The sequence below is a fragment of the Odontesthes bonariensis genome, chromosome 17 (genome assembly GCF_027942865.1).
Source record: "Odontesthes bonariensis isolate fOdoBon6 chromosome 17, fOdoBon6.hap1, whole genome shotgun sequence".
In the NCBI taxonomy this organism is placed as follows: Eukaryota; Metazoa; Chordata; class Actinopteri; order Atheriniformes; family Atherinopsidae; genus Odontesthes; species Odontesthes bonariensis.
In genome coordinates, this window is record NC_134522.1 from 24,325,478 (window position 1) to 24,350,882 (window position 25,405).

General features: G+C 41.2%; 1 protein-coding gene across 2 annotated transcripts; it reads left to right on the plus strand.

Annotated features, from left to right (window-relative positions):
- The first annotated feature begins 140 nt into the window (after positions 1 to 140).
- LOC142366807 (M1-specific T cell receptor beta chain-like) lies at positions 141 to 17,299 on the plus strand. Of its 2 annotated transcripts, XM_075448787.1 has the most exons (7): positions 141 to 202; positions 381 to 686; positions 3,428 to 3,435; positions 14,214 to 14,256; positions 16,171 to 16,533; positions 16,743 to 16,849; positions 17,020 to 17,299. In XM_075448787.1, the coding sequence occupies exons 1-7, from the start codon at positions 154 to 156 to the stop codon at positions 17,044 to 17,046; spliced, it is 903 nt and encodes a 300-aa protein (XP_075304902.1). In that variant the 5' UTR covers positions 141 to 153; the 3' UTR covers positions 17,047 to 17,299. The 2 variants fall into 2 exon arrangements, 1 of the variants encoding a protein (XP_075304902.1); XR_012766882.1 differs by lacking the exons at positions 141 to 202; positions 381 to 686; positions 3,428 to 3,435; ... (1 more) ...; positions 16,743 to 16,849; positions 17,020 to 17,299 and adding exons at positions 11,993 to 12,513; positions 12,719 to 12,835 and having other exon boundaries at positions 16,171 to 16,260.
- The last annotated feature ends 8,106 nt before the right edge of the window (positions 17,300 to 25,405 follow it).

Sequence of the window (25,405 nt, forward strand, 5' to 3'; positions counted from 1 at the left end):
CAGCACCTGTGGCCACCAAATGAAAAATGAGCTCACTTTGTTCTCTTTGATGTATTTATCGTTGCAAATGTGCTGATGTCATTTCCTCCCTACAGATGTCAGGTGTTGGCCCTCTGACTTTCCATTCATTTGGTTCCCTCTTCTAAAGTCCTGATGGCTCCAAGCTTTACCACCTTGGCATTCATTGTATTCTGGGCTGCAGGTAAAACTGATACAAAGAAAAAACACATCCCACTTTACTCTTAGTCGGTCTGTGATAGAGAAATTTCAGTTGCTCCATATTTACATCATTTTAACCCTGAAGAAAACTATTTCTTCAAAGCATTCAGGCAGTGGATTTGATTCTTCATGATTCTTTCTTTCTCCTTTCGTTGTGTCAGGGTTAGGGTCAGGGTCTGTGTGGATCACCCAGTGGCCGCAATACATCGCCAGCCGTCCCGGTGGTCCGGCAGAGATGCACTGCTACCAAAATGACTCTGATTATGAATACCTGTACTGGTACAGACAACTGAGGGGAAAAGCTTTTCAGCTGATGGTGATAGTACTAGCTGGCACTGCAACCTTTGAAGAAGGATTCAAATCCGGCTTTCAGGCAGCAAAACTGAAGGAGAAGCAGTGGTCTCTGACAATATCCAGCCTCCAGGAGGCAGATGAAGCTGTTTATCTGTGTGCTGCCAGGCCACACAGTGCTGTGGAAGACCTCAGGACGGTGACAAGAACATACTGTGGAGAGGCTGTTCATTGTTTTGACACCTGACTCTCATTCATAGTCAAACCAAGGAAGAAAGAAAACCACACTGTGGAAAAGACTGGAACTGAAACTCTTACTATCTATTCTTTGTTACTAACTCCTAAAGACAGGATGTAAGAAAATGGCAAGAAATAACAAGCTGAATATATTCAACCAATAGGTGGAGGCACAGCACATGGCATGCAGCCTTCATCATGAGCATGGGTTGATATCTCAGCCAAAAAAAACACAACGCCCTCCGTCTTTACCCCGATCAACCCTTCCCCAACATAACTACATGACAATACTCTCATCTATGCCAACATTTGGTTTCCTCTTCATCTGGATCTCATGTAAGATCTCAAATGTTCCTCTGAACTTTCCTGTTTAATGCAGATTTGGCACTGAGCCACTGTTTGCTGCTGATTTCTCCACAGGTCAGGTGAGTGCTGTGACATTTCACCAGTCTTCTCCTCACATAGTGAGGCAGAGCAGTGAGGTCCACATTAACTGCAGCCATGACGATAACGCCCTCACAGTGATGCTCTGGTCACTGCATGAAAAGAGGGATTTGCGGATGTATGTGGCCCCTTACATGTCCGCATACGTTGAGCCCCTGCATTTGCGGTGGTAAAAGTGAAAACTTGGCCCAAATTGTCGCAAATTGACCTGGCAACTGCTCCCCCATGCCCCCCTCCCCTCCCCTACTTAGGAGAGCCTTTAATATGTAAATGCCAGTGATCAGGTCAGGAGCTGCCACAGTCATTTTCAAGTGGGGTGGGGTGAGGTGAGGTGGGGGGTGGGCAGGCCTGTTTCTACACGTTCCTGACCATCACCTCCAACTCCAGCCAAGTTTGTTGCTGTGTTGTCTTGAAAAAGAAGAGGTGCACGCTGTCTGCTGGTGACAGGTGATGCATATCTGTTTTTTTTTCTCCCAAACACCTCTTTTGTAACCGCTTTTTGTGGGCAAAATTCAAGGATTCAAGGTTTCAAAGGTTTATTGTCATGTGTGCAGTTAGAAACGTGTTTCCCTGAACAATGAAATTATTTTCTTTGTTGCCCGCACTGGATGTCCAAATGTATAATAATAAAGATAAGATAAAGATAAAATAAGCATGCAACAGCAATATTCTAAAAGGTTTCTTAAATAAAATAGAAATATAGAAATAAAAATATAGAAATCTGGCTTGTATACATAATGTGCAGTAGTGCGCTCAGTGTTTTATTGTGTGTGGCTTAATTCGGTGTCACAATGGTCACAATATCGCCGAGGTCTTTTCTTTGTCCTTGCAGAGTCCATTTTTGTGTCAAAACAGTGCAAATTGCCAGCTGTGGTCAGACAACATTAAATAGCAAAAGGACGGGAGGTTGTCTCGCGAGTATTCCGTGTAATGACGTATACGCATATGATTGGTGGAGCTTAACGGCTCGCATAAGCTCTCGTTCAATCACGTATGACAAACATTGTGTCGTGCAGTGTAAACAAAAAGTTTAAGGAGCAGATCTGGCGGTAGAAAGGGAGACAGAAATCGCTGAGGTCCCGTGCTGTGAAAACTGCCCTGGTTTGTGGAATACAAACCGGAGTAATGCGAAGACGACTAGCTTTCAACTCCCCAGCAACTCTCTGCGGGTTTACAGGTTTGTGTGTTTTTTTCTACTTGCACATGACCATTTGATTGTTTAATTTTAGTCTTGTTGACACTGTACAGCACTTGGGACAGTTCTCGCTGATTTTAAATGTGCTGTATATTAAACTTACTTACTCACTTGCTTACAGGCAGATAAAATGAAAGTCTTGTTGAATGCTATGACCGGGATGTCTCGTATGGTGGCCTGCACTGTGGATACGGTCGTGGAGAGGGTTCTGGAGGGAATCGACCAGAGATTCGCTAGGTTGGAGGTAAGATGGCCGTCGAGAACGGACTGGAGTTACATTCCAGAGAAGTTGAAGAGCGCACCCCCAAGAGAAGGCGGATACAGAATCCGAAAATCGCGGTAAGAGTAGGTTATTGACTGTGGCTTTAGGCTAAACTCAACTTAATTGTGTCCATCACGTGAAAACCAGTGTGAGTTGCTTTATTTAAAAAAATGAATTTCGTGTTTTCAATTTATAGGAAGCAGTTCGCCGCCTGCATAACTCACCGTGGCATTATAATCCAGGTCAAGGGTAAGAATAAGTGAATGTTCTCCCAATATCTAGTTGAGTTGGACCCGATGTTACGTTAATGCAGTTTTTTTTATTAACCATAGGCCTGTTGTTTTTACAGGCTACTGTCACCTCACAATATGGATGTAACGAGTCGCTTGAAGGAGGCGGTGGCAAACAGTCCGAACTTCAGAGAGGCAGACGGGGACACTATCGAGGGTGAGCGGCGCTGGCTTTTACCACGGCTGGCACTGATACTTTTAAGCACTGGTCATTTTATTCATTCCTCTTGTTGTTTTTTTTTAGCTGCGTGACGGACCTGTGTGCTGTGCTACAGGCGCGTCTTGAAGCCAACCCGAAATACTCACAGTCTCACCACAGAAGAGTGAAAGAGAGTAAGAACATATACGCTGTCAATATGACTTTTGTTACTTTATAGACAAGTTGTCAATATGCTGTGCATGGATTATTTATTGGTTATTCCAACAGCTCCCAGAAGCCAGCTTCTGATCCAGGATGAGGACGTCTGACAACTCCCGCAGACCCTGCAGGGACCGGAGTAATGCGAAGAATGCGGATTCCAAACGGCGGCGTTTAGGCTTATTGTGTATATCGTAGGCTACAGCAGTGTGTGTGTATATAGTTTTCAATTCTTTATTATCAATATGGTTCTTATTACAATGTAAGCTATGTACATTGTGTGGTGTGGCAATAAAAGCGCTTTAAAAAAAAAAAAAAAAAGTTTTCTTTTTCATTCTCAATAGAATCACGTCATTCATGCCTGCATTAGCCTAGTCATAGTGCAGCTTATAAGAATGACGTGAATATATGAAGTACACAAACATCCCAGGAATATTAGTAATCATAATCACAATTATTAATCATAATTGCTGAATGATATGCCCATATAAAGTATGCATATATTAACCTTATTGGCCAATGGGCGGACAGCTTTACAGGAGCTTTTTTTATGTAATCACGTGCCTTTTTTGTCCAATACCAGCGAGGCCAGTGAGAGGTCCAGGCAGTCTCACAGCGGGGTGCTAATCGCTGGGCCATTAGCACCCCGCTGTGAGAGCCCGCCGCGAGTCGGGTTCGTTTCCGACGATTTTCTCGCTCAACAAACTTAAAGTTTGTCTGCCTGCAAGCGCCCAGGTGCGTCCGAAAATTAGGCAAATTCGCGGAAGTTCACTGCCGTCCACAGTGACACAAATCCCTCTTTTCGTGCAGTGGGTATCAGCATAACTGGGACAACAACTCAATGACGCTCATCGGGTAACGACTACGGGTATGAAAGCTCTCAGACCTACGAAGGTCAGTTTGAAAAACAGTACAAGCTGACACGAAGAAACGCAGTGGAAGGAGCTCTGACTATACGGAAGGCGGATCTGTCCCACTCGGCTGTTTACTACTGCGCTGCCAGTACACAGTGATGTGGTTTAATGCTGCTCCCTCACTCAAAACCCTCAGCTTGTCTTGTACATGTGATGTGTGTGTGTGTTTGCACATAAAGACGTGTCTTTTTACAGACTGGCACTGGAGCAGCAGCTCAAACCAGCAGGATGCATCCCACCATCATCCTCTCTTTTCTCATCTTGCTTCTGTAACCAGGTGGTCTGAACACTCATTCTTGTATCGAAATATCTATGTTCTCAGTTTTGCTGCTGCCACCTAGTGGTGGAACAGAGATAGAAGTTGTACTACACTGACGAGTTTTTTTCTAGTTCGATAGAGACGGACATTTTTTTTTTTTATATATTTTTTGGGGCTTTTTTATGCCTTTAATGGATAGGACAGTTGGAGAGAGACAGGAAGCAGGGGGCAGAGAGAGGGGAAAGACACGCAGCAAAGGGCAGTCCGGTGCGGGACTCGAACCTGGATAGAGACAGTTGAGCTTAGAAGCCTCAGCAGACAGCTGTTATTTGGTGACAACAGTTAACCACATGTTGAAAAGTAAAACGTTAGCAAGGCTACGTTAGAAGAGTTTTTTGACGTTGAAGGAGAAGTCATCCGACCGCTACAGAGTTACTGACCCGTCTAAACGACGTGGCTCATGGATATCCTGGTGAGTTAAGCTGGATTTACAGTTGACGCGTCTGTCACGGCGGTGGCGGACTGTGACGTCAAAATGACGTTTCAGGCCTGGCGCTTGCCTTGACAAGACGGCGCATCGCGTTGTCGTGCACCAGTCGATTTTTGTAACTTGGCTGCGCCGAGAATGACAAACCGGATGGACCAATGTGAGACCAGGCAGTCAGGAGGTGCGTTTTTACAGCACCTGTACGAAACTGCAGTGAAACAGCACAGGGACCAACGTAAACTCCCAAAACTTTGAGATTGAGATTGCCAGAACTTTGGGGAAAGAGGGAGAGTTCTGTAAGAATGTGTGGAAGAAGCTACGGGACAGATACGTGAAGGCAAAGAAGAGGGCAGAGACTCAAAAAGTGGTGATGCCAGGGGCTTCAGACATTCACCTCTTTTAACTGAATTAAAACATTAAAATTATCCGAATACTGCAGCAGTATCATTGATGACAGTGTTCCTGCTCTTCATTGTTTTCTTCTCCACTTTCGTGGTTGTAGAGTAGCGGTAACCTTTATGTTTTTATTATGTGTGATATGAGGAATTGTTGTGTGGTACTGCATGTAACTCGGTTGAGAGGAAGAAAAAACATGCACTCAATGTGGACAATTAATGATTTCCTGCACTTTTTGTGCAGGCTGTTTTTGTTTTTTTTGTTGAGCTGATATATAGATGTGGATTGAGTTGCACCATCTGCCTCCATCTTGCTACTTCCTGGATTCCACTTCATCATTCCCCTTCATCCAGGGGCAGATTGGGAAGTATTTTTCCACCGGGACAATTTTTCCCTTGCCGGCCTCATACCAAAAAAAAAATCTATTGTAATTGTTTTGGTGGCCTACACCTCCTAATGCTAGTGCAGATTTAAAAGCGTATAAAAGCATTTGTTGTATTCTGTGCGGCGCCACTAGGTGGCATACTGGGGGCATATGGGCGGTACGGGAACCTGGGAGGAGAAGAAGTGAATACTGCTGCTGCCAGCCACGTACTTACTCTGCCTGCGATGTATTGTTTTATTCCGTGTTTATTTTCTTCAATATAGTCTAACTAATTACTCTATTGTCTGCACATATATCTCATGTGACATGGGTACACTGGTGTGGGGATGGGTATAGTACTGCATGTAAGAAATATTAACTCAGGATACCACAGTAGTTCCCATTTATTGGAATGATTAATTAATAATAATAATAATTAATACATTTTCGTTCCATATGTGGCCCATTTAGATCAAAACAACTCTCCTGAAACCATTCAATATTCAAATAGCTCAATTCGGATATAACAAGTGAACATGCATTTTTGAAAAAAAAAAAAAAAATTAAACCATTAGCCTGCATGAACCTTGCTTGCTTGCCTTCATTTGCTAGCCAATTTTCTTCCTCTGGTGACACGACGGTGTTTTCATAACTTTGCTTATTTGACTTTCTGGTAGTAGTGGCAATGCTAACATTATAGAGGAAATTGAACATAGCTAATTCATACCAACAAACAAATGCGCAAATCCATTGAGTATGTCATTGAGTATTTAGGTCCTAACACATCATGTTAAATACACACAATTAGCTTGTGTGCTAACCTGACTAGCACACACCAACGTCAATGCAACAATGTCATTTACCTGTACTTTGCCGGTGTGGATTGTGGAATAAATCCGTAATTTTTGAGCACTTAGATACCTCCTCCTCCAACTTTTTCTTCTTTTTAATCCTGGCTTTTTCAGCACCTCCTTTTTCTTTTCGTTTGCCTTCCATGTTGCACTTGACTCCAGAACTGCAGGAGAAGGACTTGCCAGAAACAGACCTAGATGCTTGCCATCACTTGAGTAGACTAGGGCTGAATCTCAGATGGCGCACTTGTGCACTTCGGGCACTATGTTTTAGTGCGTAATTAATATGCCATACGCACTAAAATATGAACACTTCAGTGCACAAGTACTAAGTACCACGGGCTGCCAGTCGGCTTACAAGGGCCGTTGACATTATGTTTAGGCCGGCCGGCCCGGCGGGATAAGTCCCGGAAGTCCAGACGGCCAATCCGCCCCTGCCTTCATCCCTGCTTGCTGGATTTTCAGTCATCATCTCCACCATCTTCAGTCCCCATCACTCCAACTCAGTCTACAGCCTTCTTCACCTGTTATCCAGGATGGACAGTCTCTCCCATAAAGGGTGGTAACTTGAAACTTGAGTGCACTCAAGATAAAAAAAGACTGAACGTGTACATTTTATTTTTATTTTTTTTATTTTCATTTATGTAATTGAGTATACTGAGATTTAACATATTTGCTCAGCGATATTTCCTTTCATATTCTGATAAATTGAGTTGCCATATTTCTTGTGGTGTGAGTCATTACGGAAAGGATCAAAGGATTTCAAGTATTCTGCTGCTTCATTTTAATGCCAGTCTCCTCTTGGAGATTAGATTATAGATATACCTGCAGGATTGGTGAAACACACACCAGGTGGGTCACACTTCCATGTAATGTTATCATGCCTTGAAATTAACAAAAACAAAACAAAACTAGCTAATTGTTTTATTCAATTTTTCATCAATTACTTAATCCACTGAGCAAGGACTTTAAAGAATTGTTTTTTAATCTGTGTTTTATCTGCAGATCAAGCAGAGAGTGTGAAATTCCAGCCATCCCATCCGATAATAGTCCACGACAAGGAAACCGTGGATTTCAAATGCAGTCACGATGATAATGCTCTCTCTGTAATGTTCTGGTACCAGCAAAAGGACAGCGGTCTGATTGATTTAGTTGGATACAGCTATACTGGCTCTGACCCAGTGTATGAGAAGCACTTTGCAACTCATTTTAAGATTACAAGGAAAGACATCCAAACAGGAGGTCTGATTATTAGCAGTGCAAACCTGTCAGACTGCTGTGTATTTCTGCGCTGCCAGCACACAGTGATGTGGTCTAATGAGAAAACATCACTAAAACCTGCTCCTTTTTCTGCTGTTTTCAACATCTTAAGCGGAGGTTGCATCATGCGAGCAAGTGCCTAAGTCCTCCATACACATATACCAAGAATTTTCACAAAGCTAGAATAAGTAATTAAAGTAAAAAAAAGACATGCTGCTCATTTTGTTATCAAACAGTGGATAAGCAAGATTCTGACAGATGTTATGATGTTTCTCCACCTGATTATGTTGTTTCTGGAAACTTCTTCCACATTTTTGCTCCACCATGTGTCTCATATTCGATTTTCTATTTTTTTAAATATGCAAACATTTGACATTTACATTAGTTATAAGTTTCTTGTTCATCCTGAGGAGTAGATGTTTACTATTTTGAAGAGAAAGACCTTTTTTTTTTATGTTTGAGTGGCTGACACAAAGAAGGCCCACCAATCAGTCCAGCCTGATACTGAGTAGGTTCCCTTATCCATCAGAACAGCTCTGACCAGCCAGGGCATAAAAAAGAAACATCTACAGGTGTGCTGGGGTATCTGCTACAGACAGTGCTTTTAATGTTATGCTTGATTATTTCATCTGTTCCCATACGCCTAATGATGAAGATGCACATTTCTACAAACTGCACCTTTACAAAACCCCTAAATATGCTCAACAAATGGATCCCAATATCTGGTCCCGTTTCTTCTTCAAACAAAACAATTTGTTGACATCTCAGGACTAAAGGCTTATGTTAAGATGGATCTTGTTTCTTCAGTCATTTTTAAGCTCTAACATTTGAAATGTCTCCATGTAAGCCTTGCAAGAGGGTGAAAAATCTATCAAAACTGAATGAAACCTGTTGTAAGAACCCCTGGTTCACTTTACATCATTTGTCAGAGGGCAGCAACAATTAGCTCAGCTAAGCAAACTCCTCCCACCAAATCCCAATACTTTTTAGCTAAATTTACCTTAGTTTATTAGCTTAATTTAGTAAATTGTAACATTTGTAAACGGGGAAAGTATTTCAGTGGAGTAAGCCTTCTGCAGAAGCACAGAAAGCTCAGGCCCAAGTTTCACTGATGAGGAGTCCAGGAAAATACATTGAAATACAGTATGAACTGAACAGGAAAAGACAGTTGTTCATGCAGTTCTGCTCAGACTGAACAATTAAAGGAATGCAGTCGCTTACAAATGGTCAGTTTACACGAGGTTTGTCACAATAAATTGGTCCCAAAGAGGATATGGAGTTGGACAGATGAGATAATTTAGCAGGTAGCTGGGGATGTTTTGAATTTTCTGCGTTAACCGAGCACATCCAACTGATTCCTAGCTCTCATCATCATCATCATCATCAATAAGCAAGTTCCTCAGACCAGCCAATTAGGAGTTCTCATAAAACTGCTCATATGTTTAATACCAAAAAAAAAAAAAAAATCAGAAAATAACTATTTGCATTAAAGTTGGATCTAAAATTAAATAAGTAAAGTCTTTTTCTTTTTTATTTCTTTTTTCTAAGAGAATTTATATGATTATAGGTAGTCATTTCCTGGGTGAACAGTTGACCCATGTGGATGTTACTGGGAGGATTTCTTACATTTTACATTGGCAGTCACAGTGTAACTGCTGCTTCAGATGTTTGCCTTGACCAACAGAAGCTTCAGGGACGTACTTACTTATTGTGGGGAACAAAATCCCCTTTTTTTCTGGGAGAGCATATATTTGGGTGTCTTGAGTCACTAACAACTCAAAACATCTGAATCTGACACAACTTTGGCATTTATGTTTGGCCCCCAATATTAGAAAATCTGTCATTCAATGAGCCTTTCAGGAAAAAACTTAGATCATTTTAAAAGGTTATCCAGTCCATTATCTGCACCCAACCTAAACTTCAGATGAATCTTTTCATGAATTTCTTTCCACTTCCAAGGTTGCTCCTGCTTTTTGCTTTGCTATCAGCATCAAATCTCATTCTTACCTGCAATGATGAAAAAACTTATAAACCTTATAATATTCAACCAGCATGTTCTTTATTGTTGTATATCCTGGCAAGAAAAACTGAGCAGCACGAATGACAAGAATAATGTCTCTGTCAACTTCAACAGAAGAAAAGTGAAGTTTGGTCCGTTTTGAAAATGAACCAAAATCTGCAGCAAAGATCCACACGCATCATATGCAGTTACAAAGTTTTATTTCTATTCTAAATATTTCAACAATTAGTCCAAATTCTCTTTTCAAATCATCCGTCCAGATATGACTTTGAGGAGCTGCAGTGGAGGAATCTTAAGCTGCTGTAAAGAGAGAGCTGCATGTGAAAGCCGGTGGGAAGTTTCCCTGCTTCAAACAGAGAAGTACGGGGAGGATCTGAGCGTATTTCACAGGCTGCTGTAGGTTAAAGCTGAAGCTCCTCAGTGGGACTGAGCACAGTGAGGATTTCATCACAACCAGTGTGATGATGAACATCCTTTGTATTGCACTACTAATCTTCTCCAGTAAGAACATTTCCTTTCAGTGCTTTCAACAAACCTTTTCACACTTATTAGTTATGATGACCTGTTGTTTATTTACTCGTCTTTTTCTTCTTTTTCAGATTTCTCCCTCTGTGTAAAGATCCACCAGCTGCCCTTTGCAGTCAGCAGAGAAAGCGACAGCACTGTGACTTTTCAGTGTGAACAAGATGATGATCAGTATTACTACATGTACTGGTACAGACAAAGGAGCGGGAGACTGGAGCTGCTAACATACTCTCTTGGCAAAGACTCATGGGATGTTGAAGCACCTTTCAACAAATCCAAGTACACCATGTCCAGACCTGCATTGCTGAGTTCCACTCTGCAGATACACCCTCCTGAGGTTGGAGACTCCGCTGTGTTTTACTGTGCCTCCAGTAGAGCACAGTGCTTCAAAGAGCCTCTGCAGCTAAACAACAACCTCAGGAGAAAGCAAAGAAGAAGAAATGAGGAGAAGTGCTCTGTGCAGGATTATGTTGACATAAGAAACATGTTGGCTACTAACTTTAGTGATGTTAAAACACACACCATGATATAACTCCATGTAAAAGAGCACATTCATTAAAAGCAGGAGAGCTGTCTCTCCATGGTTTGGTGTGGTTTCTGAAAGCCCATAAAGCTGATGTGTTCAGATAAAAGAGCAGGTGTTAATGGGTTAGGTTTCTGCATCCCATGTGACATTACTGCTCTGCACAGTGTTTCATTTTTGTCACTAAATAAAATCTGCAGCTTCCTGAATAATTTGATTCTCTGTGCAGCCCGACAAGGTAAAAGTGGATCAACTTTAAGAAGTTATCATACGCTGACCTCTACAGGATCACACTGGGTACTGTTGGTGAAAGGAAAATAATGTCAGCATGCAAAAAGGAGGAACCATGTAGATCAAATCCGCTAAATGTTCTGAAGATAAATAAATAATGTTGTGTTTAATGAGCTCACAGCAGAGTTACTTTACTTCAGTAACAGTTAAGGGACATAAACTTTTATCATTATTGTACGGTTAAACTTTAGCTTCAGATATTCTTCCAAATCACAGATTATTTCATGAGATACAAACTCATTTTCAATATTGATCAAAGCTTTATTGTAGTAAAGCTGTACTTTTAGTCAGTTTTTATGAAAACCTAAAACCATTCAACTTTGGTGACCTGTCAGGTTCTTCATTTAGAGAAAATATGAACTTTGACATGAGCACATATTAGTTATTGATGGATTCAGCACAAAGTGAAGAAATTATGCACAGTGGCAACACTGTTAAATGTAATAGCACATTTCATTTCAGTTTATTCATATAGCGCCAAATCATAACAATGTCATCTCAAAGGAACGTCAAAGATTCAGTCCAACTGAAGCCAGTTAGAATACAATTCATTCTAATATTATGGGAATCCAATCAAATCTGGGAAGAACTGGGATTGGACCTATGTGCACCTAAACAAAGGGTGTAAAGACAAAAACAGTCCTATGCTAGCTGAAGTTTGACAGCAGAATAAGAAAAGAAAAATGTGTGTTTCCTCATCACTGTCAAAGAGAGGCTACCTTACATTTTACACTTTGTCATTTAGCCAGCAAGAAAGGCAAGATTTTTACTCAGGACAGCATTTTCTGCTTTAAATTTAGAAAGATTTATACATCTGACAGACAGAGGCATTTAAAAGACCACCTAGAGTTTCTGTCACATGTGTGAGCGACTGTCCCACCCTGACAACTGATTGGATGAAGAGCTGTGACCAGCAGAGATGTCACTTCCTCTGAGCAGCTAAACAAACAGCAACAAAAAGCAGCTTCCCTTTCCCTTCCTCTGTTCTCTCTTCTTTTCTTAGCTGTCACAGAAATAGCAGCAGTCAGGTCGGAGCGCGTTCAGACATCAGTCGGCCCGACCTGCACAGCTGCTCTCACACACACACCTAACACACACACAGATGGAGGCTGAGATAAGGAGAAGCTGGGTGGGGGAGGCAGAGAGGAGAGAGCCGAAGAGACACAAGGTTTTTGTATGATGCTTTTTCACCGTGGGGACAGGGGGGCACGGTGATACAATCCCATAGAGCCGCCGTACAAAAACCTGCTTCCATTAACTTCCATTGTGTAGACGGCTACATGCAACTTAGGAGGCTTAACAGAGCAGAAACATGGTTCATCTGAAGGTGCGTAGGATGGTGGAACAGTTGGCCATTGATTAGTCACTTTAGATGGAGATATTTGATCAGAAGGAAGTTTTTGAAGATCTTGCAGTTCATATGTGGAACATTTGGAAGTTTGCTTTGCTCATCTTGACAAAGACAAAACAAATGTTGACATGATGAAGTTCAGCCTGAATGTTTAAACCCTCTTTATCCTCTGGATTATCAGAGTGTGTCTGAACAGGAGGATTCTGGACAGTTTGGGGACTTTTTGCTGGAAGAGACTTTCAGTGTGACACTGGAGCAGAAGCTTACTTTGGAAAAGGAACAAAACTCACTGTTTTGGGTAAGTTGGAGCTCTTACAAGTTCTGTTCACTGTATTAGACTTAAACTGGTGGAAATGTTGGAATGAAAGGGAAGGAAAAAGCTGTTGTGATAAAAGAATCTGCATTATTGAGCTGAACTCAGAGCACTGTGACCAACACTGAGCCTGCTTACTTTGGCCAAGGAACCAAACTGACGGTTTTAGGTAAATATTTCACTTTAATACTGTGTTTTGATGGATTGCACTTTGGTTAGTTAGCCTTAGTATAAACAGAAGCATCAGTAAAGACTTTTCAGAGATAAATCAGGGAGAGAAAGAGGTTCTTGCTCAGTATTGCTGCACTGTGACAACAACAACGAAGCTTACTTTGGAAAAGGAACAAAACTCACTGTTTTAGGTGAGTGAAGGACGATTCAAACAAAACTAATGAAACAAGATCTTAAACTGAATCAGTGCAGAAACAGCCATCACATCCATTGGTATCTATAGTTTAAGCCCAGCTCAGGGCTTTTTGATATTAAGCTGCAGCTCTGTGCCAACTATGAAGCTTATTTCGGACAGGGAACAAAACTGACTGTTCTGGGTAAGTAAGACATCTGAAAGTCTTCTCATGAACTCACATGTAATAAATAAGTTACAGCAGCTGGTTTGAAGAGGAGAAAAGTTTTAGTGTTGCACCAAACTTGCAAAAAGCAGACTGTAATGAAACAAATGTTGGTCCTAGATTTAGAAAATTGTCAAATGAAAACGATGGTCCAAATGAAAACCACTAAAAGGCAGCCGAAACGCAAAGAAGCAAAGTAAAAGCAGCATCTTGGGCTGTTTTCAGCACAGATCATGTGCACTGTGACTCTGGTGGTTATGAAGCTTTCTTCGGTGCAGGAACAAAGTTGACTGTTTTAGGTAAGAAACCGAATCCAGTTAAAATCAGAACTGCTTTTGGAGTGTTTTGTAAATATATAAGCCTTCAATCAAGAATATTGAAGGTGCTGCTCAATGCTTTTTGCCCTGATGCCTAAACTCTGTCTTAGCACAAAGCAGTTCTTTGTGAGCTAAAACAAAGATTAACACACTGCAGATTCAGATGTTTTCAGCTCTTGTAAATACAGGACGCAGCTGACTGTTTTAAGTGAAAGTTGGATTTATTACTAAACTAAACAGGAGATGAAGAAAAGCAGCATCTTGGGCTGTTTTCAGCACAGATCATGTGCACTGTGACTCTGGTGTTAATGAAGCTTTCTTCGGTGCAGGAACAAAGTTGACTGTTTTAGGTAAGATGCACGTTGTGTATTAAGTCTGTAAAAAGTGAAGTGGTAGAATGTTCTATTGAAGGGACATTTAAGCTCATTGGAGTTTCACTTCAGTGCTTTTTGTTCTGAAGCGTAGACGCTGTGTCAGTACGAAGCTTATTTCGGTCAGGGAACAAAACTGACTGTTCTTGGTAAGTAAAACCTCCAAATTTCTTATCATACAAATAACAAGACAAATAGAATATGTCAAAACCGAGCAGGTTTCTCATTGAGAGAGATGTTGTGTGGGTCATAAACAGCTTGTAAAAAATGAATATAGATCAGCAGCTGGTGGATTATTTTTCATTCAGATGGAAGTTCTGTTTATTATAAAAGCAGAAAGCAAAGAAGTAAAGTCAAATCAGCTGATAAGCTGTTTTCAGCACTGATCATGTGCACTGTGACTCTGGTGCTTCAGAGGCTTACTTTGGTGGAGGAACCAGATTAACTGTTTTAGGTAAGAAAACACTTTGACGTTTATTAAATGTTCTGGAGGAACAATTCGATGCCTCTGAAACTTTGAATACATCACAACTTATGAAGTAAATTAAGTCAAACTGGTGAGATGTGAAATGGTGAAAAAGCTGGTTTAAAGTGTCAGAGAGGAAGCAGGAAGAGTTTTTGTTCCAGTCGAGAGTCTCTGTGCTCCAGCAGCGAGGCTTTCTTTGGAGCTGGAACTAAACTCACTGTTTTAGGTAAGAAAACTTCCAACAAACAAACTGAGCTGAGCTCCACTCTTTGGCTCTCTGTGTGTCAGAGCTGTCAGCCACATTCACAACAGAATTAATAGACCTTTGATACGATGGCAGTCAGCAAAAATGCACATGTTTATTTGTTCAGTAAAAATGAGAGTTCTTCAGTAAAAGTGCTGCAGCTCTAAAACATTTGGCTCTACGCCCAGATTCTTCCTCTCTCAGTCAGTTCTTATCAGCTCTGTGAAACACTGTGAATTCACAGTCAGAAGCTCACTTTGGAGCTGGAACTAAACTCACCATTTCAGGTAAGACAGGAAAGATCTTCAGTATCTGCTAATGTAATGCACTGACAGAAATAATGGAAAATCATTTATTCTGACTTAAACTGAACTTCGATCACTCTTTAAAATGGCTGTAAACTGATCAGGCTTTGGAAAAGCATTGATTTAGAACATGTTTTGTTGGGAAAAAGGTTTTTGGAGTGTCTGTAAAAGAGCACAAAGACAGTCTGCAGCTCTCAGCGCTGAAACTTCAGCAGTTTTTTATGCAGCTGTTTATCAGTGTGAACAACTACGAGCCTGCTTACTTTGGCAGAGGCACCAAACTGACTGTACTGGGTAAGAAAAGGATCAAATCTCACGCTTCTTCAGCTCTTTCTGCAACCTAAATCTGCTAAAGGATTGATGGGTAAATAATATTTTGCTGTACTATTTTGGGATTGTTATGCTGGTATGTTGTCAGAAGAAGAAAATCTTAAAAACCTGAAAGAAAAAAGAAAGATGCCTCTAAAAGTTATAAAAAAGTATTAAAGTCTGTACAGACGTGTAAATCCCTCAGTTCAGTGGAAAAAGGCAACATTTGGCTCAGGCCCCAGACTTTGTTATACTTGTTCAACTATTGTGTTGCTTAATCCATTAACTTAAAGAAGGAAGTTTGCAATGAAGACTAAAAGTGCTCACAAGATCCAACGGTGTGTCTTTGCAAAATAGCATTATTTCACTTCCTAAATAGAACTTTACAAAGAATAAATGTCTGATAAATGCTGATTGTTTGATAGGACAGAAAATATTCTGGCAGCCAGATTAAATAGAAGGTAGGGGTCAGCTTTTCTATGTGAGTCAGCAGTGTGCTCTGGCAGCTGCTTGTGGAGAAGGAACCAAGCGAACAGTTCTGGGTGAGATCATTACAGTAATTAACTCAAAGAAACATTTCTATGATGAAAACAACTGATGTTCACTGGTTCTAACATAAAGAAGGGTTATGAGCACACTGGCTTCTCGTCTCTAGCTATAAAACTGCTTTGTCGGCTTGAAGCTTTTAACAATGCAGCTCTGACTGGAATCTGAATGAATTCTTTTCTCTGACTTTCAGAATCAGGACGTAGTGTCACACCCCCATCAGTGAAAGTCCTTCCACCTTCACAGAAAGAGTGCAGAAACAAAAAAGACCAGAAAAGGAAGAAGACCCTGGTCTGTGTGGCCACTGGTTTCTACCCAGACCATGTCAACGTGTCCTGGACAGTCAGTGGAGTTGGACAAAATGAAGGTGTGGCGACGGACAGCGCCGCCGTGCGAGAAGGAAAGTTCTACAGAATCACCAGCAGGCTGAGGGTCCCTGCTGATGTCTGGTTTCAACCTGACAATCAATTCACCTGCAACGTCCACTTCTTCAATGGAACAGCCACCACGCCATATTCTGATTCAATTAATGGTGAAACAGGTATGATACCTACAGGTATGAGCTAATCTGAATCTTTATGCCATGAGAAAATATCTCTCATTGACTAAATTGGTTTTATTCTTCATCAGGTGGTTCAGATGGAGGCATGTCAAGAGGTAAATGTTTTCCTTTGTCCACTGAGTGCGATGTTAACAGTTTAAACTGTTTGCTGCACTGATCATCAGTCTCCACTAACTGATGTTTCCTCTTTGACCTCCCTGCAGAGAAATATCTGAGGGTCACACAGAGCGCCAAACTCTCCTACGGTGTTTTTATGGTGAAGAGCTGCATCTACGGAGCCTTTGTTAGCTTTTTGGTGTGGAAACTTCAGGTTGGTTAAACATGAACCGCAGCTTACATCAGTTATCCAGCTTACACCCTGCTTATTTTAGCATTCACTGTCTTCTACATAAAATCCGCTTTGAGATTAAAGGACTTAAATGTGTGAATGAATGAAATCTGATGACTGAAAGGACGATATGTCTCGTCTTTGTGTTGCAGAGTTCAGCAGGAAAACAGAAGAAGTGAAAACTGAACTGAGGCCTGGATCTACACTCAGCAGGAGATGGATTATTCTGCTGTCTGTAAATCAAATCTGTACAACACAGAACACACTGTTAGTGTGTTGCTGTGGCTTTGCATTCATGTGAGAGTTGCTCAAATCCTGCTAATACAGAGGAACTATGTGCACATTCTTCTTACAGTATAAAAGCTTTTGTTTTGTGTTTTCCTTCAACTATTTCCAATGAATGCTCCTTCTAAATAAACACCTGCAAGTTAATCTTTTTGACTCTGGCATCAACAGTCTATCATCCTACACTGAACATGACGTGTTCCAGAGATAGAGTCAGATATTTTTAGCTGCAGGCTTATCTGACTCTTATTCTGAGAAATCTGTTTCGTTTTCAGAACACAATGTGGAAACATCTCAGCTCAGGAAAGTTCTTCATGTCGGTTTAAGTGAGTCATTAGCCAGGCTTTCCAATAAACTCACAGAAATTGGAATTTATTCTTGTTCTTCTTACTTGTGAGTAATGTTCTACCCACATGCTTTGGATCCTGAAATGTGTTTTTAACCTAATTAAAGCAGGTTCATTTAAATGTTCAACTTTTCTCTAAAAAGATAAGTTCATTTCTTTTACTGTAACATAACAACAGACGTTTAGGGTCCTCGTGTGTTTGGAGAAGAAGGTCAGAGCTGTTGTTGAAGAGGAAGATTAAGTGGGGCGTGAAAGCTGCAGAGGAGCAGAGAGCGACAGCAGAGGACAGGATGTGGTCACAGAGCAGCCTGCAGCTCCTTCTCTGTGCTGAGAAAGCACGGAGGTGAAACCTTCCACTTCACCACAACCTCCGGCTGTCTGCGTGCACCTGCATGTGTGCACCAGCACCCACCCACACACACACACACACTGCACATCTCTGAGCTAACAGTTGGAAAAACTTCCGTTTACGTGACAACCGAAGCTAAAAAGCGAACATGTGTCTGAGTTCTATAACAAACAGCAGCTGTTTACTGAGATCTGGGGCAGGAGTTTGTTACTAAATGTTTCATGCTGATGCAGAGAACAAACATTAAATGAATTCTGTTGCAGTTTAAACACAGCTGCCCGTATTAAAGCATAAAAAAGAGACCGTTTTCTTAGCATTTCCCTCCTCAGTCATGTTCATAAATCTCACAAAATGTAGAAACCTTAGCTCAACATTTTACCAAATACTTGCCTTTAAGGTGTCCCACAACACGTTATTTTGATTTTTCACGCCCTTAGTGGTACTAAAACTAGAGAGGGCATTTATTTTCTTGTTCTCCCATTTGTTTCTTTGAACAAACATGTTTGTTGGTACTCAGATTTTAACAGGAAACAGCATCTGTGAAGCTACAGCAGAAACATAGTGTGTCTCACATCATATCTCCTCCTGCAAAGCTTAATCTTTTTAAAATCTCCATTTTATGTCCAAATACCGTCACCTCGTGGGTTCATTGCAAAAGATCCTCGTTAAAACATTGTAAACATGATTATTCCTTTTCCAAATCAACAATATTTGAAGATGTAAATGACGTAAGAAATAAGCGCTCTCAGATACGTTAACTCCTGCATCAGTTGGACATTTTCACGATGAGATTTTGCTCATTTCTTAGTTGGACATAAACTAAGAAATGTGCACAGAAAAGCAATGTTTCAGTTTCAGTCCGTTGTATTTGAGTTAATATCACGGTCATGTTTACTTGGTTCCTAAACTGAACCAATAGATTTAAATAAAGAATAAAAATTGGACATCATACTTTAAAGGAGACACGCTTTCTTTTTCTTTAACAGATAAAAAAACTTCCCCTGATAAAGGTTGATGGTTAATAATCTGTAAGTTTACACATCGACATGTTCAATTTCTCACGTGTGACTCCTAAACAGACGTCATTCGTCACACCTAGAATATAGATTGAATAAACCATGACTTTAAAAGACTGTAAACTTAGAAAAACGTGCCACCATTGTTTGCAGCAACCACAGCGGAGCAGTAAAGAGAACTGAAATAGCAGGCTGGAGGATGTTTGTTTGACTGATCTTTGTTTGAGCAGATGATGTTGGCTGAACTTCACAGACAGCATCAAACAGCAGATATGATGTCGCAGGTTAACACACTCCAGCAACAAGACAGAAAGAGTCCCACTCGCGTGCTCACTTTGTCATGCTGAACGACACCTTGTGGTGAAAAGTGAGCATCACGTCATGTGATTCATGTGCAGCATTTTGAACTGACAGGTTTTAATCAGCATGTCTTTACAATCAAATAAAGTCACAGACAGAATCAGCAGTGAGGCTGTGTTTCAGTGGATTCCTTTAAAAAAAACACAGAGCTATTCAGCTATTTCACATTTACAATCAATATAAAGTCAACCTGTGTTGACTTTATACGGCTTTTCAGGTTTAAAACAGTTACTCTGAGCTCACACGGGATAATTCATGGTGAGGAAATGAAACCTTAAAGCTTAAACTCAACTATCTCTCAAACAGGTGAAGGAATCCTACATAAAACTGGTCGATCATTCCAACTGTTGTGAATCTTTAGTGAAAACTGGGACATCACAGTACCAGTCAAGGTTGCTCACAAGACAGATCTCATTACAGACACACACTGCGTTGCTGCTTTATCAGCTTTATGCCGTGCAACATGTGTGCGGTGGCCAGTGCCCCTGATCTCTGCTTGTGTTAAAGAAAAGACTTTAAGAGAGTTGAAGAGAGCCACAGTTGTTGTGATGTTTGTTGGACGGATGAAAATCGACGGAATTTTGTCAATTTTAGAAAACAGTTAGCACAAGCAGCAATCTTCACCTCATTTTCTGTCTCCATACAAGACTCGGATGTTGTTTTCTGCTGAAGTACACGTCAGCATCCTCATGTTCCCAGACTCCAGATGTCAGGGTGCCATCTGCTGGATGAACCTGCAACACATCAGTCAGAGCTGCAAACCGCTGAACCTCGATCTCAAAATGCAAAGTCTCTGAATTAGATATATATAATTATATATAATATATATAATAACAACAGTGAATCACAAACGTAAGGTCACATGGCAAGCCATTCTACCATTTAAAGCCAGACTGGATATGGGTTGCAGATATCTGTCATTCAGTTTTGCCTTACACAAAAGCAATAATCAGAAAGACCTTGTTGATATCTACAATGTCAATTCTGGATCGTCAAACGTAGCTTTTAAATGTTAAAATGGCTCGCCATAAAGGTCATGGTTGAGAATTCCCAGTCCAGCATTTCAACATTGGATTGGTACAAACGAAATAAGCCAATACTGGGGGGGATTTGGTAGATATCCCAGCTGCCTTCAGGGCAGGGGTTGTTAATTCATCACAGGGCTAACAGAGACAGAGGACATTTCCAGTATTTGGCATTATAACAGTGCTGTGTATTCATTCATCTGCTCAGAGCTGCAGATTCCTCTGAGAGCACAAAAAACTTCGTTCAGCTTACTGAACACCTTTGCTTTAGGAAACTGTAGCAATTTCACTCTTCAGTTTCAAGTGTTTACTCGTTCAGATGGCATTGCAGAGAAAAAATATAATAAATAAATCAAGCCTCGACAGTTACCGTTTAAAGCTGTGTATCACTGCTGAACTCAAACAAACTAGACTTTAAAGTACACGGCTGCAAAAAGGAATAGAACTTAAGAGCCCCAGCAGCGCCACATGATAAACAAAACTGAAGATCCAGAACAGCTCATAAGATCACATCACACAATGCTACACCATGAATGCCATGTGGCACATCCACCTGCAGCTCAACAGAACTGGACTGCACTGATGGAGGCTGATGAAACATGGACGTCATCATCTTTAAACAAGGTCTCTTCATATTCAATTCAATTCATTTTTATTTATATAGCGCCAAATACAACAAATGTCATCTCAAGGCACTTAGATAATAAAGTCAAATTCAAGCCAATTGGAATTCAATTGATTGTAATCATAATTATTCATAAAATAATCCAATTCGTTCATATAGAGCCATTTCAAAAACAATTTCCTAGCTAAGGAAACCAACAGATTGCACCGAAACTTGTCTTCAGTCCAATCTCCCGTCCTGAGCGTGCCTGAGGCGACTGTGGAGAGAAACGACTCCCTTTTAACACGAAGAAACCTCTGGCAGAACCAGACTCAGGAAGGGTGGCCATCCGCCTCGACCAGCTGGGGTTTGAGAAGACAGAAGGGGGGGGGGCACTGTAACACCATTCAAAGGATACCTGTTGGAACAGGGAAACACGAGTTAATGACCACAATAATGTCACATATACATAAAGAGAGTAAAGTGAGGAAAGGTGTGACAGATGAGGCCCCCCAGCAGTCTAGGCCTATAGCAGCTTAACTATGGGATGTTTCAGGATCACCTGAGCCATCCCTAACTATAAGCTTTATCAGAAAGGAAAGTTTTAAGCCTGGTCTTAAAAGTGGAAAGGGTGTCTGGTTCCCGGACATTTACTGGCAGCTTATTCCACTGAGAGGGGCCTGATAACTGAAGGCTCTGCCTCCCATTCTACTTTTAGAAACTCTGGGAACCTCAAGTAAACCTGCAGTTTGGGAGCAAAGTACTCTGTTAGGAAAATATATTATAATGAGATCTTTAAGATATGATGGAGCTCGGTCATTAAGAGCTTTATATGTGAGGAGAAGAATCTTAAATTCTATTCTGAATTTAACAGGGAGCCAATGAAGAGAAGCTAAAACTGGAGAAATATGATCTCTCCTGTTAGTTCTCATCAAAACTCTGGCTGCAGCATTTTGGATCAACTGAAGGCTTTTTAGAGAATATGTGGGACAGCCCAATAATAAAGAATTACAGTAGTCCAATCTTGAAGTAACAAATGCATGGACTAGTTTTTCTGCATCACTCTGAGACAAGATGTTCCTGATTTTAACAATATTACGAAGATGAAAGAAGGCAGTCCTAGAAACCTGTTTTATATGCGAGTCAAATGATAAAGTCTGGTGAAAAATAACTCCTATAAATAAAGTGTTTTGGCTGCTGAGAGAAACTGTAGGTGTGGAGAAACATCAGCCATGGAGCATCCGGCAGGAGGAAGAGGGAGAGGTCAACAGAAGGGTAGAGCAAGAGGAAGGGCTCGTCCAAAGAGACAGACAAATTCAAACGAGATATGAGCCACACTTGGCACAATCATGGCTCACTCTCTCACGCTTTACGGTGGCAAGCATCGTTCTGCATTACAAACGCATGCGCAGAGCATTACAGTTTGTGGAAAGAACATTACTCAGAACACTTTCGTAATCACTTACGTACTCCATCATCATGCTTGGACCATTAAATACTTGCCCATCTCCTCAGTTTTCTGGACCATTTTAATGACTTTCTTCTTCTTCCCCCAACAAGGAAGACATTAAAAAGTGGTCTGGGTCAATTCTCATCGGTCAGCAGACATTCAAGCATGTTTTCGGGGACCACCCAACCTTTTCTGCTTTAGCCCTTCAACCTCATTTTCCCCTTTTTGAACCCATTTGAGGAATTCTTTTCCCCGTGGCTTTGGAAAGTTTCTGATCTACATCCATGTGAGCGAATGTCGGCCCTTGAAGCAACGGAAGATGCCTGTGAAGACATTCGGGTTGAGGATTATCGGGGCTGGATAAGCTGCTCCAGGAAGTTTTTTCCAGCACTGTTTGGCAAAAGACAAAATTTTGCTGTGAAGTTAATGAAAATCTTTTGCCTCAGCTTTCCTTTATAGTTATAATTGTACACATCTTCTTTGTACTTCCTGTATGGCATTGAACTAATCTGTATAGCTCCGTCTTGTTTTTAACATGCTATGTGTTTCTAAATGTGGCCTATTCTTTTTTTCAATGAATAAACACTGTGCTCTGTTCATTGTGCTGCATCAAACACATTTTAGCACATGACAATTGTGTGTCAAATCTTTTTAGTGCAGTCTGAAACACATGGATTGTTGTGGCGACCCATAAAATGTGTGCAAATTTTGACGTGAAAATACAGTTCTGGAGCATGTGTTTTTGATGGTGGTGCACATTGAGCGCAATATTTTGTGCAATATTGACTTTGTTTCGAAGCAGACACGTTGTTTCCAGAGTTGTGTATAAGCATTTGGGGGAAAAACTACAGTGATCAGTCCCCTTGCGTGGAAAGTGGAACGTGTAAACGGAGAGCAGATTTATTTGCCTCATTAAAAGCTCATTTCTGCTCGTGTCCTCAATAAGTTTGGTTTGGTTTTGCTGGAAAGCGACGGCAGAGCATGGCGGAGCATAACGGCTACAAGCTTTACCTGTACAGTGATAAGAGCACAACACACCATTACCAGCAGATCTGCGAGTCCTACCAACGGACGTTTCTTCGCTTGTTGTGATCATTAGTTCCAGCTGTTAACAACAGCAGCTGTCTGAAAAGTTGCTTCAACAGAAAGGGCTGGGTGCAGTTATTCTCTGTAGGTGTCGCTTACACTTATTGCTCGTGGGTAAGAAAATGAGAAAAGACGCCGGCGCTCAGAAATTACACTGCTACTAATAATGATAATAAAAATAATATGTCTTGGTAGACACGGGACGTTTTTCTCTGATCTGTATAACCACAGACAACAATCCAACTTGTAATTGACCCACTGAGAATCCTCCATAACCTCCTGGTACAACTCCAGCATTTGGATCACGTGACAATCTTATCGACCCTTTATCATCTATTTTTTTTTCTTTGTTTCTTTCTTTTTTTTAACCCGAGGCTACCCATCTATCACGTGTGTGAAAGTTCTGCACGAGGGCAAAAATGATTAAGCTCTGAAGCACATCGACGTCAATGACGTCACAAAGAACATCAGAGAGCGCCGTTCTGACGCACATTGAATGACGCACTGTGTCGCAGACAAAAGTAACAGGCCCTGTTACACATGTAACTATATTTCAGACCTATTGCACGGACAGCTTAAGAGAATTTTATTTCACACCGAAAGAGAAGAGGAAAGATCACAAAAATGGAACAAACTAGGACGCAAATGGACACCGTACCAATTACAGAGGAAAATCTCCTACCAATTGTTAAAAGACATCTGGAAAAAGTTACAGCAGCCCAGTGGGCCTTGCTGGTAAGTGGAACCTTCGATTTGGAAATGCAAGCCATTCTTGCAGGGATGTTAGCAGACATCGTACAGACGGTGTCAACAGTCCTCTTGAGATTCTTGCTTCCCAAAATTCAGCAGGGCTCTCAAGAAAATACAGATGGGGCAGATTCTAGGTTGACACCAATAAGAGCAGACCTTGGAGATTCCTTGCCTAAAAGTATCTCCAGCTGTCTCAATGCACCACAAGACAGTTGTGAAGATGCCCGACATTTGACTAAACTCACAGAGGAAGAGATAGAAGAGAGAGTAAATTCTCTTCTCAATGAAGCAACAGAGACAAAAGTTTTACCCCCGAAGCCTGCCATTTTTGTTAGTGGGCTCATGTCAAATATTAATCGTCTTAGCCACATGGTTTGTCATGCTGCCGAATGGCTAAGGGGATGCTTGTTGACGCTGAAACAGAAATGTTGTTGGCCTAAACAATGCATTGAAATAAGTGATAGTGACTCCTGTAAGTCAAACGAAAGCAATACATCATACATTCTCACGGAATCAACCACCAAAGGTGTGAGTGACATCCTGTTGAAGTGGTCAGGATCTGAAACAGGTCTAAATCAGGAAAGTGGACATGTTTCGCCCATCAGCCCCACTCACGCAGCAGCTGAGATAGTAGACATTATAATGGAAAACGTTCAAACTCCAGAACCTGTGAGGTCCGCTGAATCCATTGGAAGCAGTGTTCCACGTGGACCTCACTTTGACATGGAGCTGATCATTGATAAAGCAAGAAGTTTTTTTGCCTCAAGCCCTGGACCCACGGATACCGCAACAGAGCCAGAAGTAAACAAGCGATCTTTCTTCTCCAGTTTTGTCAAGAAGCACTTTGACAGCATGGAGAAGGATCTGAAAAAGTCATTCGAGAGACCGGACGAAAAATTTATTTTAAAGCTAGAGCACGAGTCAACATCCAACGTACCGTCCGACTTTATTTTACCGGGGTGTATACCAGACTCTCCCGAACCCAAAAAATCCGCTGTGAACACACAGCAAAGACTGGTCACAATGATAAAACAGGGGCCCTCCGACATTACTTTTGGCACCTTTAAAGCTAATCTGGATAACTTTATCACGGAACTGAATTGTTCAGATGAAAACCTACAGCAGAAACTGGAAAACGTCTCACACTGCTATGAAGTACAGAAGTTTTCAAAGGAATTAACTGATAAGATGTACACTCATCTCATGGCAGAACAAGTTTATCATCTCCCTATCGTACCACGAGGTAAATGTCTATCCGACTCGGTAA

Bases quoted from the DNA above. Each gene is read 5' to 3' on its own strand.
- LOC142366807 (XM_075448787.1), top strand. From the start codon at position 154: ATGGCTCCAAGCTTTACCACCTTGGCATTCATTGTATTCTGGGCTGCA. The intron at 14,257-16,170 runs GTAAGTAAAACC...TCTGACTTTCAG, and splicing joins AACAAAACTGACTGTTCTTG to AATCAGGACGTAGTGTCACA. The intron at 16,534-16,742 runs GTATGAGCTAAT...ACCTCCCTGCAG, and splicing joins AACAGGTATGATACCTACAG to AGAAATATCTGAGGGTCACA.